At 37.7% G+C, this 15,701-nt stretch overlaps 1 protein-coding gene and 1 non-coding gene across 2 annotated transcripts in view; one reads left to right on the top strand and one right to left on the bottom strand.

Annotated features, from left to right (window-relative positions):
* Window positions 1–15,701, top strand: part of CYP39A1 (cytochrome P450 family 39 subfamily A member 1) — an 85,685-nt gene that overhangs the window by 18,755 nt on the left and 51,229 nt on the right. The window contains exons 6-7 of the mRNA XM_027127439.1: window positions 2,809–2,916; window positions 8,185–8,275. Coding sequence (XP_026983240.1) covers window positions 2,809–2,916; window positions 8,185–8,275 — 199 coding nt within the window. The remainder of the gene's footprint in view (window positions 1–2,808; window positions 2,917–8,184; window positions 8,276–15,701) is intronic.
* LOC113631221 (U6 spliceosomal RNA) lies at window positions 11,022–11,127 on the bottom strand. Its single transcript, XR_003437229.1, has one exon. It is a non-coding gene; the product is annotated as a U6 spliceosomal RNA (small nuclear RNA).

Below are 15,701 nucleotides of genomic sequence, written 5' to 3'. Positions count from 1 at the left end.
ACCTTGCCCTACACATCTCTTCCAGCTGCATGTTCATCTGTAGGCTTTATCACATCCTTTTATAATAAACCAGTAATCTAATAAGTAAAATGTTTCAGTTCGGTGAGCAGCTCTAGCAAATTAATCAAATCTGAGGAGGGGGTTCATGGGAACCTCTGATTTATATAGCCAGTCAGTTAGAAGTACAGGTAACAACTTGGACTTGCAACTGGCATCTGAAATCCAAGGAGGGGGTCTGTGTAACTTCCAATCCTTAGCCAGTTAGTCAGAAGCACAGGCAATAACCCGGGCTTGCAGCTGACATCTGAAGAGCAGGGCAGAGTCTTGTGGGACTATACCCTTAGCCTGTGGAACATGATGCTATCTTTGGGTAAATAGTGTTATAATTGAGCTGAATTATAAGACACCCAGATGATGAACCAAGCATTGTTTGTGGTGTGTAGAACCCCCCTCACACACATTGGAAATTGGTACCAGAACCCCTTTAGCAAGGATGTCCCATTCCACCACTCTTTTTCAACATAGTACTGGAAGTCCTTGCTAATGCAATAAGGCAAGAAAAGGAAATAAAAATTATACAGATTGAAAGGGAAGACATAAAACTGTCTTTGCTTGCAGATGATGTGAACATATGTAGAGAAAATCCAAAAGAATCAACCAAAAAACTACTGGAACTAGTGAGTGATTTTAGCAAGGTTGTAGGATACCAAGTTAATACACAAAAGTTAATTGCTTTCCTACATGCCAACAATGAATAAGTGGAATGTGAAATTAAAAACACAATACCCTTTACATTAGCATTCTCAGAAATGAAATACTTACATATATATAAAACAAAACAAGATCTATATGAGGAAAACTGCACAACTACAAAACTCTGAGGAACAAAGTCAAAGAACTAAATAAATGGGGATATATTCCATGTTCATGGATAGGAAGACAGTATTGTCAAGATGTCAGTTCTTCCCAACCTGATGTATAGATTCAATGCAATCCCCAGTAAAAAAAACCCCAGCAAGTTATAAAATTTTATGGATTCTAAAATTTGTATGGAGAGGCAGAAGACCCAGAATCACCAACACAATGTTGAAGGAAAAGAGCAAAGTTCTTCAAAGAAGTGATGCTATCCAACTTCAAGATTTACTGTAAAGCTTCAGTAATCAAGATAATGTGGTGCTGGCAAAAGAATAGACAAATAAATTAATGGAACAGAATAGAGAGCCCAGAAAGAGGCCCCATTAAATATAGTCAACTGATCTTTGACAAAGGAGCAAAGGCAATATAATGAAACAAAGACAGACTTTTCAACAAAGAGTGCAGAAACAACTGGACATTCACATGCAAAAAACTTAGTTGATCTTGGGTGTGGCGATGCCTACTTAGATATAACACTAAAGACACAATTCATAAAAGAAACTATTAAGCTGGATTTCATGAAAATTAAACTGCTCTGTGAAAAGACAATATCAGGAGAATTAGAAGACAAGTCACAAACTGAGAGAGAGTATTGGCAAAATAAAGGACTATTATCCAAAATATACAAAGAACACTTAAAATTCAACAATAGGAAAACAAACAACCCAATGGAAAAGCAGACCAAAAATAGACCTTAAGAGACACCTCACCCAAGAAGATATATAGATGGCAAAGAAGCATATGAGAAGATGCTCCACATCACATGTCATCAGAGAAATGCAAATTAAAACAATGAGATACCACTACTCACCTATTAGAGTGGCCAGAATCTGGAACACAGACAATACCAAATCCTGACAAGGTTGTAGAACAACAGGAACTCTCATTCACTGCTGGTGGGAATGCAAAATGGTATAGACTTTTTGGAGGTTTCTTACAAAATGAAACATACTCTTACCATACAGTCCAGCAATTGTGCTCCTTGTATTTGCCCAAATGGTTTGAAAACTTAACACCCACACGAAAACCTACATATGGATGTTTATAACAGCTTTATTCATAATTGCCAAAACTTGGATGCAACCAAGATGCCCTTCAGTAGGTAAATGGGTAAATAAGCTATGGTACATCCAAAGAATAGAGTATTAGCGCTAAAAAGAAATGAGCTATCAAGCCATGAGAAGACATGGAGGAACCATAAATGCCTATTACTAAGTGAAAGAAGCCAATATGAGAAGGCTACATACTGTATGATTCCAACTATGTGAAATTTTGGAAAAGGCAAAACTATGAAGAAAGTAAAAAGATCAGTGGTTGTTAGGGGGTGGGGAGAGATGAATAGGCAGAGCATAGAGGATTTTTTAGGGCTATGAAAATACTCTGTATGACATTATAATGATAATAGATATCATTATGCATTTGTCCAAACCCTTAGAGTTTATAACACCAAGAGTGACTCCTAAGGTAAACTGTGCACTTTAGATGACTATGATGTATCAAAATCGTTTCTTCCTTGGTCAAAAATGTCCCATTCTGGTGAGTGATGTTGATAATGAGGAAGGCTATGCTTGGGTGGGGGTAAGGTTTGTATGGGAAATCTCTGTACTTTCCTCTCAATTTTCTTGTAAACCTAAAACCGCTCTAAAAAATAAGTCTTAAAAAATTAAGCCAGGATTTGAACCAATGCAGTAAGAGCGTTGAACCCCAGAGTCCCTACTCCCAATTACTATACTACCAGTAAGTATGTAAATCCCTTAGCATGCCTGAAATCACAAACCTAAGAATGGCAAAAATAGTATCTTTCAGATTAAAGAAAAATGCATGATCTTTGTTTATTAACATCAGTCTTTGTCACATAGCTCTGGTTTGACAATATTTATTTCTTTTAAACAGACAGTAATGCAGGCTCTGCTGGATCTCCTAGAGATGGAAACAAATGAACAAAAGAGTCCCAATTATGGGCTCTTACTACTTTGGGCTTCTCTGTCCAATGCTGTCCCTGTAAGTATATTAGTAAAGGAAGGATTGCATTTCTGTCTACTGTACTTTCAGGTTTTCCCTTCATTTTTCTTTCTGTTTTTTTTTTTTTTAATTCTTTTCACTTCTTATCATGGGGAAGAAAAAGACTGTAATGGTTGTGAGATAGAAAAACAAAACTGAATGCCTAAGGAAATCTGATAAGATCACAAAGGAGGCAAAGCAGAGACCTGAAGTGAATTCTGCCCTTTGAAAGGCAGCATGTAACAGGGGAAGGGAAACATTTGCACTTTGGGGTCAGTTGTGACAACACCTGTATATGCAGCGCTTTCTGTACTTTCCATGTCAGGCAACATGCTTAGTATTGGTGCTGCAAAGATAAGTAAGGCTTGACCCCAGACATTTACTGGGGAGAGAGTAGGTAAACGGATAGTTCAGTTAGAATTGGACTTGAATCCAGACATCCCAGCCATAGCCATAGAATCTCATGGAGGTAACGAACACTCTTAGCCTCCATTTCCTTATTGGTAAAAAAGGGATCATAAGACTCCTAGTATGGTCCTAGACTCGGGTACTTAATAAACGGTAACGCTCATTTCTCTGCGAGATTGTTGTGAGGATTTAGCGAGATAAGCCCAGCGGCCACCCAGTGATCATGAGTTCTTTGTCGACCCCTGAACCCGTTCTCCTTCTATGCACCACTCCTGTTTGCATTGCTTGGCATCGTGGTCCTGTAAGCTTCCCCATGAATGGAGCTGGTGACACTGGGACTCACGATACTTCGAAAGAGAGCAGAGATTTTTGAACTGGTTTTTTTTAAGCTGTTATGAACTAGAATACAGCCACGAGGTTTGTCTAGCACTTCATGTTCGATGCACAGCAGTTTCCTGCATCAGGAGGATTTCATATCAGCTTAAGCTGCACTTAAATTATTTGAGAGATTAAAGGGTAAACTTTTTATGTATTTGTTTTCTACTAAATAAGAACTTTCAACCTATCTATAATGATAAAGGTATTCATTTTTTCTTTCTAACAAATAGAAATAAGATGTGTTAAGTATTATTTGTTTCTCCTTCCTCTTATAAAGGTTGTAGAGGGCTTTCTAAGTACTGATATTCTAGTTGTCTTTAACCCATTATACACTAACTGGGTAACAGAGCAGAAATAGAACTTCTGGCTTCTCTGCTCAAATGTGTGTCAGCCACTAAAATATGTATTTCATCTGGCATGGGCAAATAAAAGTAGTCTAACACTTTCCTCTTCTTTAGGTATCTCTAATATTATTCTCTGATTTTTCCTTATACAATTTTCTTGGAAACTGATTAAGCTAGAGCAAAATTAAAAGGCAAATATCAAAACAACTCCCAAAGCAGCAACAAAACAGCCACTCCTGTCACAGGATTAATTTTCAACATCTCATTAGAAAGCCCCCCCCCCCAGAAGAAAGGGACACAAAGCCTCATTGATCTGACTCGGGGAGTCAGATTTTTGGAATTTGTTCCTGGCACTGGTGTGAAAGAATTTAAGTCAATTGCAGAAAGCAAGTGTCTGATGATCAGCAGAAGTTCCATCTTGCTGGCTCTTGTTGGCACTAAGAGGCAGCTGGTGTGTGGGCAGAGACCCTGGACTGGCTTTAGAGTCAGGTCCAAAGGCAGATCCCACGGCTGGGTGACAATGGGCCAAGTGTTTCACTGTGACCCTCAGTGTCCTTATCTGTAAAATAGCATGAATGTTATCTACCTCATAGGATACTATGAGGATTATATTTTTAAGAAGTGGAAAGGGGCTAACAGTCCCTGGCTCAATAAATGTTAGCTTTCTTTTCTTATAAAAAGTAACACCATGGTTTCAATCAGTCATTTCTTTCAATGGCCCACTAATAATGAACTGCCTTGGCTTCCAAAACTTGACCTCTCAAATGCCCAAGGGTGGGAGTGGCCACTGCTGTCCTGGCTTCTGTGATCTCCCAAGGCGGCCAGGAGAGCTGCCAGAAGGCCTGCCAGGGGCCTGTGCTTTCCTGGTGCCTAGATCATTCTCTTCTACTCTGTGCTCTGTCTCTAGGACCACGGAACTCAGAGCTCAGGCTTCAGACAGGCTTGGTACAAGGCACCAGGAAGCCCTGTTATGAGACCAGAGTCTAGGTGAACTTCGGTGGACTGGCCCAAGATATTAACCATGATTTATGAAATTATTTCTATGGGAAAACCATTTCCAAGTCCCAAGAAATTCCTGGCTGCCAAATGTACTTTTTAAGAAAACTTTTCCAATCCTCAAAGCTGATGTTTTACCTTTTTAATCTGCTTCTCTGAAGCTCTTTCTAAACACTTTCAGTAGTGACTTCCCCACCTCACTCTCAATTCCCACAGCATTTATTGGTTACTCTTTTATATGCCTTTCTTTTCTTTTTAAAAGAGTAATTTTTTAATTAAAAAATTTTAAGTAGAATATAATATAGATTTTTAGAAGAGAGATCCGTTAAGAGGCATCAAACAGTAACTAACACCACTGCACAACCATTTATAGTTTAACTGAATTCCTTGAGTTTGCTTTAAAATAAGGTATTACCCAATTTTAGTGAATCTCTAAAACTCTAATTAACCACGTAAAACTCTAAACCCCTCTTTTGTGTAACTGAAAAATCTATGTACTATCACTAAGATATATATTTTCCCCAACATGAACTCTTGAGTCTTTAAATAACGAGGTCCTACTGTATATCACAGGGAACTATATTCAGTATCCTGTAGTAAACCATAATGGAAAAGAATATGGTAAAGAATATATATATATATAAAAAACTAAATCACTTTGCTGTAGAGCAGAAATTAACACGTTATAAATCAACTAAGCTTCAATAAAGTAAGTTAAAAAAATGATGGATTGAGTATGGAGTGCTTATTAATTAAATCCAATAATTCAGCACTTCCATCTATAGAGAGTATAGAAGGGGCCCACGTGGGGAGACATGTTGAAGAGAGCTGTCTGAGCATGTTTCCTCTGTAAAAATGAACTAGTTGATCTCTAGGGTAGGCCTTTCCTAATCTGGAAAATGCCACAGAAAGTGGATCTTGGGATAGAGGCCTCAGTTCTCCTGTTCACTTTGTTTATGTAAACAGCACCACGTTTATGCCCACAGTATCAGTTTACTGTCACAAAGGGGAAAACAATGAGTAGTATTGAATTTGGCTTTGTCCAAGCACCTCCTTTCAGACCGTTGTTCTTCCTCTTTTGACCACAGAGGGGAGTATTGGGATCATTTAAAGGTGTTTAACAGTCCCTCACAAGAGACAGAAAGACTTAAGTAACACAGTGTTGTCTGAGTCTTTTCAGGATTGGTTTTCCTAAGATGAAATTTCTTTCACAATATGTGTTTACAGAAAGCAGATGAAAGGGACCCAATCTTCTTTTAATGATTTGATACGTTTCCTTTAATGTGTAACCTAAAAATAGAAGCAAGAATATCTACCTGAATTAATGGAAAATTAATTTTTTTTAGTAGAAGTATAGATTATTTACTCTATTGTGTTAGTTTCAGGTATACAGCATAGTGATTCAGTATTTTTTCAGCTTATACTTCATTATAGGTTATTACAAGATAATGAGTATAATTTCCTATGCTGTACAGTACATCCTTGTTGCTTATCTATCTTATACATAGTAGTTTGTATCTGTTAATCCCATACTCCTAATTTATCCTTCCCCGCTTCTCTCTCCTTTTGTTAACCACAATTTTGTTTTCTATATCTGTGAGCCTGTTTCTGCTTTGCATGTACATTCATTTGTATTATTTTTTAGATTCCACATGTAAGTGGTATACAATATTTGCCTTTTTCTGTCTGACTTATTTCACTAAGCATACTATTCTCTGGGTCCATCCACATTGCTGCAAATGTCAGTATTTCATTCTTTTTTATGGCTGAGTAATAGTCCATTGTATATATGTACCACATCTTCTTAATCCAATCATCTGTTGATGGACGCTTGAGTTGCTTCCGTGTCTTGGCTACTATAAGTAGTGCTGCTGTGAACACTGGGGTACATGTATTTTTTGTTTAATTAGTATTTTCATTTTTTCAGGATATATACCCAGGAATAAAATTGGTGGATCATATGGTAGTTCTATTTTTAGTTTTGCTTTTTTTTTTTTTTTTTTTGCGGTACGTGGGCCTCTCACTGTTGTGGCCTCTCCTGTTGCGGAGCACAGGCTCCGGACGCACAGGCTCAGTGGCCATGGCTCACGGGCCCAGCTGCTCCGCGGCATGTGGGATCTTCCCGGACTGGGGCACGAACCCGTGTCCCCTGCATCGAGCAGGCGGACCCTCAACCACTGCACCACCAGAGAAGCCCCCTATTTTTAGTTTTTTAAGGAACCTCCATAATGTTTTCCATAGTGGCTGCACCAATTTACAGTCCCAGCAACAGTGCACAAGAGTTCCGTTTTCTCCACATCCTCACCAACATTTGTAATCTGTAGACTTTTTGATGATAGCCATTCTGACTGGTGTGAGGTGATACTTCATTGTGGTTTTGATTTGCATTTCTCAAGTAATTAGAGATATTGAGCATCTTTTCATGTGCCTGTTAGCCATCTGTATGTCTTTGATGTTTAGCAGTGTAATTTTATCTTATAATACCACAATGAGGAAAGATATGAAATAATTTTGTTTGGTCTAGAGTGAGAACTTGCAAACATACTATGTTCAGTAATACCCTATAAACTTGCAAGCACCCTTTTTCAATGGGGTATGAAAGGACCCTAGTTTTGATATAAGTACTCTCATAATTTAGTTGATAAGATTTTAGGTATAGTTTCTGGGGCTTATTTAAAATTACCATGTTTCATTTGCAGAATATATGATTTGCTAATTTATTTATACTTCAAGGAATTACATCTTGAAAAATGCCTTTGTTTTGGACTAACATTCTTAAGTGTCATAATTTGTTGCTCCTAAATTTCTTATATGTGCTTATATAATATTTTATGTTGTATATTAGTACAATAAAACACCCTGCTTTTCCCATTTTTTTTAGTGAAAATAGTTTACTCTATATAAACAATATTGTGAAACTATAGTGGCAGAATAAAATCATAAATTTGACCCCTTAGAGATATGTAACATCTCTTTTGTTCATAAAATCTAGTTGTTTTCAAAGATACTCTTTACTAACATGCTTTTAAGTTTAGTTTAAGTATCTCCTTGTTTCTTTTAAATGTTTGTGGCTAATACTGTGTATGCTTTTGTTCACGTTCACAGAAGGTTGTATGTTTTGACATATGTTTTTCTTTTTAAGGTTGCATTCTGGACATTTGCATTTGTCCTCTCTCATCCCAATATCCACAGGACCATTGTGGAAGGCATATCATCTGTGTTTGGCACAGCAGGTACTAAAACTGAATTAAACTGCATTATTGAAGAGATATCTAATAATGTGTGCTTGTCACACATTATGGGCAAAGTTAAATGCCCATAATTTAATAGAATTTCAAAGTAGTCCAAATTGAACATAATTTGTTATGTGCTTCAGGATATAAATTGATCAGGTAGGATCCTAGAATTTAATTACTGTCAAGGATTTTAGAAGCCACCTGGACCAACTCCCTTATTTTCCGAATGATGAAACAGAGATCGTGACTTGCCTAAATTCCCTATTTAAACATAAGTGTATAATGCACCGGGTTTTTCTTCTAATCTCTTAGCCCCTTGCCTCAATTGAACTACAAGTCATAGTTTTGGAATTCAGGGTTTTCCAGATTTTATAAAAGTAATGTGGTGCATATTCCATGTACTGTTTAACAGTATTAATGGGATATGGATGTCAGGTAAGGCTACAGCACCAAAGGAATTATTTTCAAAGTTACAGTTTTTAGAGGTTGAGTGGGTTAGAACTGCAGGTAGAGATTGCTACCTTGCACTTTTTGGTCCAGATTTGGGCTCATCCATTATCGTCAGTTTTAAAAAGCAGAAATAAGCTTGAATGGAGAAGTTTCCACTAGTTTATTCAGCATAAATTGACCTGTTTGGGAGTAGATTTTTTTTTAAACCCTTTAATATGTCAAATTATATATTCTGATGTAAAAAAATAATAAATGACTTGGTTTTCTTGGAAGAACACAATATTAATAGTAAGACAAAAGACCGTGATGCCAATGAACAATTATCCCTCCTCTCCTTCGTGATTGCTGGACGTATTTTATTGGATTTTTCAATTTATTTTGACTGCTTCTTATTGAGTTAAACCAAAAATCAAATTGGCTTGGCCAACATGGATATTGAAGCCATACTGTCTCTGAGCCTTGGGTGTGAATCACCAGATGCTAGGTCGTATTTCACAGACATGGTGAGCATTAGAATCACTGAGTACCAACAGTGCTAACAAGTGAGATTCTGGAGATACACTGGTGGATGTAAGAGGTGACCTGCCTACATGGAGCTTACGTCTACAAAGCTAATGGAAATGTGCCTGCCTGCGTGTCTACAAATGACAAAGGGAACGTGTTCTTGATCATCACATGCTCTATCTTAGCAGAGTCTGCTCCTGACATAGGGTTCTCCAAATTCCTGGTCTTTAAGAAATAAAAAGGTAGTGATGGGGATGGTTGGGGTAATATGGGGAGCCTCTCTGACCCAAAGGCCACAGCAGAAGCCTTACATTAATTGAAATTTCTGCTGTGCTTGGATGTTGGACTCTTGAACACAGTTCTAGTGGAGGAAGACAAAACTTTTCCCCTTTTTCTATATTCTTGTTTACTTTTAGAACCTATTGTTCTCCTCTGACAGAAAAATTCTCCTTCAAGTAGTAGTACCGGTGTACTAGCTATAGTATATCAGTGCTTTCAGTTTATAAAAGATCAAACGTTTTTTCCCTGCTTGTACAGAAGCAGTTCAGATCAATTGAAGCATAAGATGTAGCAGCTCAAGAATTTACATATTGTGAGTGAAGGCCACAGATCTTTGGAGGTTGATATCAAGGGAGATATCCATGTGCCCATACAAAGGATCCTGTCAAAGGAAGGACATTAAAGTGCATGAAATAAGAATCAGACTGAGTATGGCATTTCTCCCATTCTTTTGCTCTTTTCTTTTCTTTTTTTTTTTTTTTAAAGTTAATTTATTTGGCTGCGCCGGGTCTTAGTTCCAGCATGCAGGATCTAGTTCCCTGACCAGGGATTGAACCTGGGCCCTCTGCATTGGGAGCACGGAGTCTTAACAACTGGACCACCAGGGAAGTCCCTATAATGCCCTTTTCTATTACAAGATTACCTTTTCCTTCTTTGAAGACGCTTTTAGTGAACTTCTAACTCAGCATCTCTCTAGCCTCAATACTCACCGCTAGAGCCCATCCCGGACACTTGGCCCAACTTCCTTATAAAATAAGTCTGAGGGTAAAAGCTGCTGTTGAATACTTGGTCTTTTGTGTCTGGCTTCTTTCACTTAGTATAATATTATATTTTGTATGTTGATGTTTTAAGTTAGTTGATTTTCAGATGTTGAACCCCCTTGCATTCCTGAGATAAATTTTTAGTTATGGTGTGTAATTCATATAAAACATATGACTTTATATACGTTGCTGGATTCAGTTTGTTGAGGAATTTTGCATCTATATTAATAAGATATATTGATTTATAGTTTTCTTTCTTGTGATATCTTTGTCTGGTTTTGGTATCAGAATAATTTTGACTTTATAGAATGACTTCAGAAGTATTTCCCTCCTCTTTTATTTTTTGGAAGCGTTTGTGAAGAATTGATGTTAATTCTTCTGTAACCATATGGTAGAATTCACCAGTGAAGTGATCTGGTCCAGAAATTTTCTTTTTTGAGACGTTTTTGATTAATTCAATCTCTCCACTTGTTACAGGTCTGTCCAGATTATCTATTTCTTCTTTTTAAAAATTGAGATATAATTGACATACAATATCCTATTAGTTTTTGATGTACAACATAATGATTTGATATATGTATATATTGTGAAATGGTTACCACAATAAATTTAGTTAACATCCATCACCACACATAGTTACAGCATTTTTCTTGTGATGAGAACTTTGAAGATCTGCTCTCTTACCAACTTTCAAATATATAATACAGTATTATTAACTATAGTGACGATGCTGTACATCACATCACCAGAAAAATATGGAATGCTTCACAAATTTTAGTGTCATCCTTGCACAGGGGCCATGGTAATCTTCCCTGTATCTTTGCAATCTGCTGAAGTGAGAACTATGTATTTCTTCTTGAGTCAGTTTTGGAGTTTGTGTCTTTTTAGGAGTTTATCCATTTCATGTAGGTTATTTAACTTGTTGGCATACAACTGTTCCTAGTTTTCCCCATAATCTTCTTTATTTCTGTAAGCGCACTAGGAAAACATCTCCCTCATTCTTAATTTTAGTCATTTATGTCCTCTTTCTTTTTCTCTTGGTCAGTGTAGCTAACGGGTTATCAATTTTGTTTTCAAAGAACTAACAGTTGATTTTATTGATTTGTTTGATCTTATTTTTTCTATTGATTTTCTGTTCTGTATTTCATTTATTTCTGTTCCAATCTTTATTATTTATAATTTCTATCTCCTTATCGATATTCTCTATTTAGTTCTTTAGACATGATTAATTATTTGAATATATTTAAAATATCTGATTTATAAGTGTTTCTTTAGTAAATCCAATGTCTGAGTTTCTTCAGGGATAGTTTCTATTGAATGCTTTTTCCCTGTGTGGACTATATGTTCTTGTTGCATGTCATATTTCATATTTTTTGTCATGTGTCTTACAATTTTTAAATTTTGTCCAATTTAAAGCTGGACACTTAAAATAATATAATGTGGTAGTTCTGGAAATCAGATTCTCCTCTCTGCTCAGGGTTTCTTATTATTGCTGTTTGTTGTTCTTGCTTGTTTGTTTGTTTACATAAGTAAATTCCAAAAATATTTGATGTTGATAAATGCTATGTGAAAAAGAAAACAGAGCAGATTAGGGAGGATCAAGGGTGCCAGAAATGGGGGGAAAGTGGTAGGTTTAAATAGTTGGATCAGAGTTGGCCTTCCTGGAAAGGTGATGTTGAGCAAGGACTTGAAGATGGTTAGGCGTTAGAAAACACATATCTAGAGGAAGAGCTGGTTTGAGTTAGAGACTGCAGGTGTGGCCTCACAGTGTTCTCACAGAATTCTCACAGGCATTAACATTTGGGTCCTATTTGGACTGTGTTTTCAAGCAATTTTCTTTTCTAATTTAGGATTCCCACTGTGAGTATCTGCCCACCAGCAGAAGGTCATTCGAACTTAAAAACAAACAAAAACAAATAAAAATGCATTTAAATTTTTCAACTGGTTGCATTTGGCCCTTTTCACCTTCTTGTGTTAATTTAGGGTAGCATATACAGCACACTTGTTTGTTTTTGTGTTGTTTTTTTTTTTTTTGCATGTGTGTATTGTTTTTGGTTTTTAGTGGCCATTCAGTTTTATTGCACATTTATTTAAGGGAAAAATTAGTAAATTTTTTTCTGTTAATTTACAAGGAATCAGGTTAGTTAACAGAAATGCACCTGCATAGAAACAATTCCTATCTTACATAAAATCATGATTTGTGGATCATAAAAGACACACTACAAAATTTTCCCTGGATAAAAGTCAGAAATTTGATTCATGACTTTCAATCCTGTCACTCACTAATTGTGTGATTTGGGATAAAAGAGAAAATTTACTCAGAGCCAACCAATAACGTTTCTTGACACCACTGTGTTCTGATTTAGCAGCAATCCTGCCTGGGGACAGACCAACACTGTCAAGTGACCAGATGCTATTACCTGGTGAAACTAACTTAATGGCTACACTCACCATGCACTGGTGAGGAAAGATTTCATCTCTGCTCATAATTATAAACAAGCATAAAAACTAGCAGAGTGATAAATGAGGCTCAGATCCTGTGATGATGTTCTAGGCACATTCCATGTTGTTTGCATGATTTTAATTAGTTCATCAGTTTTACTTCGTTGCATTTAAACATTTTCATTTATTCTTGAAATCTTCTCTGCAGTCATCTCTTACCCATGTTATAACGTATTCAACTTTTATCCGCTTGGATGTGTCCCAGTACCATCTAGAAAACCCATAGCAACGTCCTTGGAGGATTCCATCATGGCGTATGAAAGACCTGAGTCCCTCCAGCTCACTGAGAAGCTCACTCTTGCTACCCCTCTGCAGCCTGCCAGGGCTTGATGACTGATTAGCCAAAGTTGTGTCTGTGATGGAGCCTTGGCCCTTATGCCACATATCGACCAAAATATTGAAGAAAGAGATCAGCAGCAGAGCCAAGGCCACTACAATGGAGTTATGAATGGAGAAAAGTTATTTTATTTAAAAAAATTCTCTCCGTTCCCATTGCTAGCCGGACAACATGAACCTAATCTGGAGATTTTGGAGGCTTTGGCATACGATACAGGAAATTTCTTACATAGCCTCATTTTCCTCTGCTAGCCCAGATTTTAAAAATCCTGGAATAAACTCAGAAGACATTAAATGATGCCAGAGCTTTTCACAAACTACTTCTCATCCATTGACCTTGCAGAATCTATGTAGATTACCTAAGAAAGTGTTTATAAATGCAGGAGATTTCATTGGAAACCCACTCCAAGTATATAATTTTCTTGTCTTCTTTTCCCCTTGGCCTTAATGACCAAGATGGTGTCATCTTGGAGCTCACAACTGGTTACTTTCCAATCCGCTAATCCAGGCACAAAGACAAGGGTGAAACTTGGGTGGTTGATATCTGGCCCCGAGAGGTTTCCCAGGAGGCTACATTCCTTCCATTATTTTCTGCCTATATAATACCTGAGATGTGTCTTGTGACACCGCAACCCAGGAGATTTTGTGTGAAGTCATTCTGTCTTCGTTTATCACCTAGCTTCAGCAGGTGGAAGGAGATACCTCTGATAGGTGTAGATTATTTACAAGCTTAGAGATCGGTCCTGCTCTGGAAGTTCTCATTTTATTAAGTCTTTCACTATCTCACCCCAGTGTAGCACAGTTAATCTGCTTTGCTCATTCTCTACATTTTTCATTCAGACACAGTTCTTTTCTCTGAGTGTTCTGTTGGAGAATTATTCAGGCATTTAGATACTCTTTTGCCCTCTTTAGAAAATAATGAGATAAAGGTATTCAAGCAAGGGCGACATCTCTCCAGAGAACGCAATCCAAAAATTTAGAATTATTAGGCAGAGTTTATAAAGAAAGGGTATTTCTAGATCTAAATTGATTTTACCTGTTACTGGTTACCCATTGTTGTCTTTTTGCATCAATATCTCTACCTTTTATTTATTATAAATTGGACTATGTCCTTTATTCCTTGGAAAAAAACATCATAATTATGAAGCAGGCTTCATTTTATATTCTAATAGGAGAGGAACTGATAATCTCTTTTTAATATATGAAAGAAATATTTCTGCCAGTAACATAGGGTACTGTTTTTTTAGAGGAGAATCTTATTTGGTTGTGTTGGTATAGTGGCATTAATCTTTTCTCTAAATGATTGAATGGGATTTGGTATATTTTTATATGTGTGTTGACAGATGGAAGGAAGGGTGGGGAAGGTCATTCTGTTGATTCTTGACTCTGTCTTCCGTCCATCTTAATAACCTGTTCTGAGCACTATTGTTGTCCTTGGTATCTTTCTCAATTCATTGTTATAGCTGCCTCTTTTATTCTTGGTCTGTAGTTATGAACATCAGACTGAAGCTGCTAATCAAAGTGTACCTCCAAAAGGTTATTGCTTATAATTTTCAATAGGTGTCAAGCAGAGTGCCGTGCACTGGTTATCGATCCCAGGGGAGGACTCTAAACACTTCTGCTCACTGCATCTTGGTATCAGAGTTGCCAAGGAAAACACAACGCTGTCAGGCACTGGATGCAACAATGCTAAACTCACATAGAGAAGAAAGAGAGTAAGATCAGCTTCAGGAGTGGGTGTCAGTCCCCCATCACCAGGATTTCTCTCTCCCTGTGGGCGATGCAGGGAAATTGGCCACTGCACACCCCTCTCACACCGCAGTGGAAGGAACCCTGTCCCTTTTCCTCGGAGGGCAGATGTAACAGTGGGGTTGGACAGGTGCTGTATTCTGCACATACTTTAAGTAGAGACAGAAGAGTACTCTCTGCCCCTGAAACAGGAAAGATATTCCCACATAAGGTGATGCACCTGGCACAGGCTGTGTAGAGGCTGTGTGGGCCCTTTGTCTCTTGGTGAGGAAGTGTTCCAGGCCCAAGGCCCACCCTTCCGCAGCTGAGTTGGGACTGAAAGACTGAGCATGAGACCCGCTTTTCCCAACAATAGGAATATATGTCTGATCATCAAAATTCATCCTAAATCCTTAAGATGCCAAAAAGTCATATCCACCCCTGGAAAAGTCCGAAGAACCAGAGCTGGAAGTTCAGAAATGACTGAGGTGTTTGGAAGAAGCTGGTGACTAGAGAGGGAGAATTGAAGGAGCTGCGACCTGCCAGGCTCCAGCTACAGTCCCTAAAGTCCTAATACCCGTATTCACTGTCCATGGACAGTCTCTAGACTTATTCTCTGCTTTTCCCAGTCTGTATCCACCACAAATACCTTAAGCTGTTTTTAAGTCTTCCTTTCCACTTTCCATCTGTCCTTCCTGTTTATTTAACTGGTATTTCTCTTACATAAAGACACTGAGGACAGGTTGAGGACAGGACCTAGAGGGAGGAAACTATAGCATTTAAAAATATACATATTTTTAGGGCTTCCCTGGTGGCGCAGTGGTTGAGAGTCCGCCTGCCGATGCAGGGGACACAGGTTCGTG

The sequence above is a fragment of the Aethalodelphis obliquidens genome, unplaced genomic scaffold (assembly GCF_003676395.1).
Source record: "Aethalodelphis obliquidens isolate GAN/ISIS:26980383/991018 unplaced genomic scaffold, ASM367639v1 scaffold31, whole genome shotgun sequence".
Classification (NCBI taxonomy): Eukaryota; Metazoa; Chordata; class Mammalia; order Artiodactyla; family Delphinidae; genus Aethalodelphis; species Aethalodelphis obliquidens.
The sequence above is the reverse complement of the archived record's forward strand: the minus strand, read 5'-3'. Positions and strand labels throughout refer to the sequence as shown.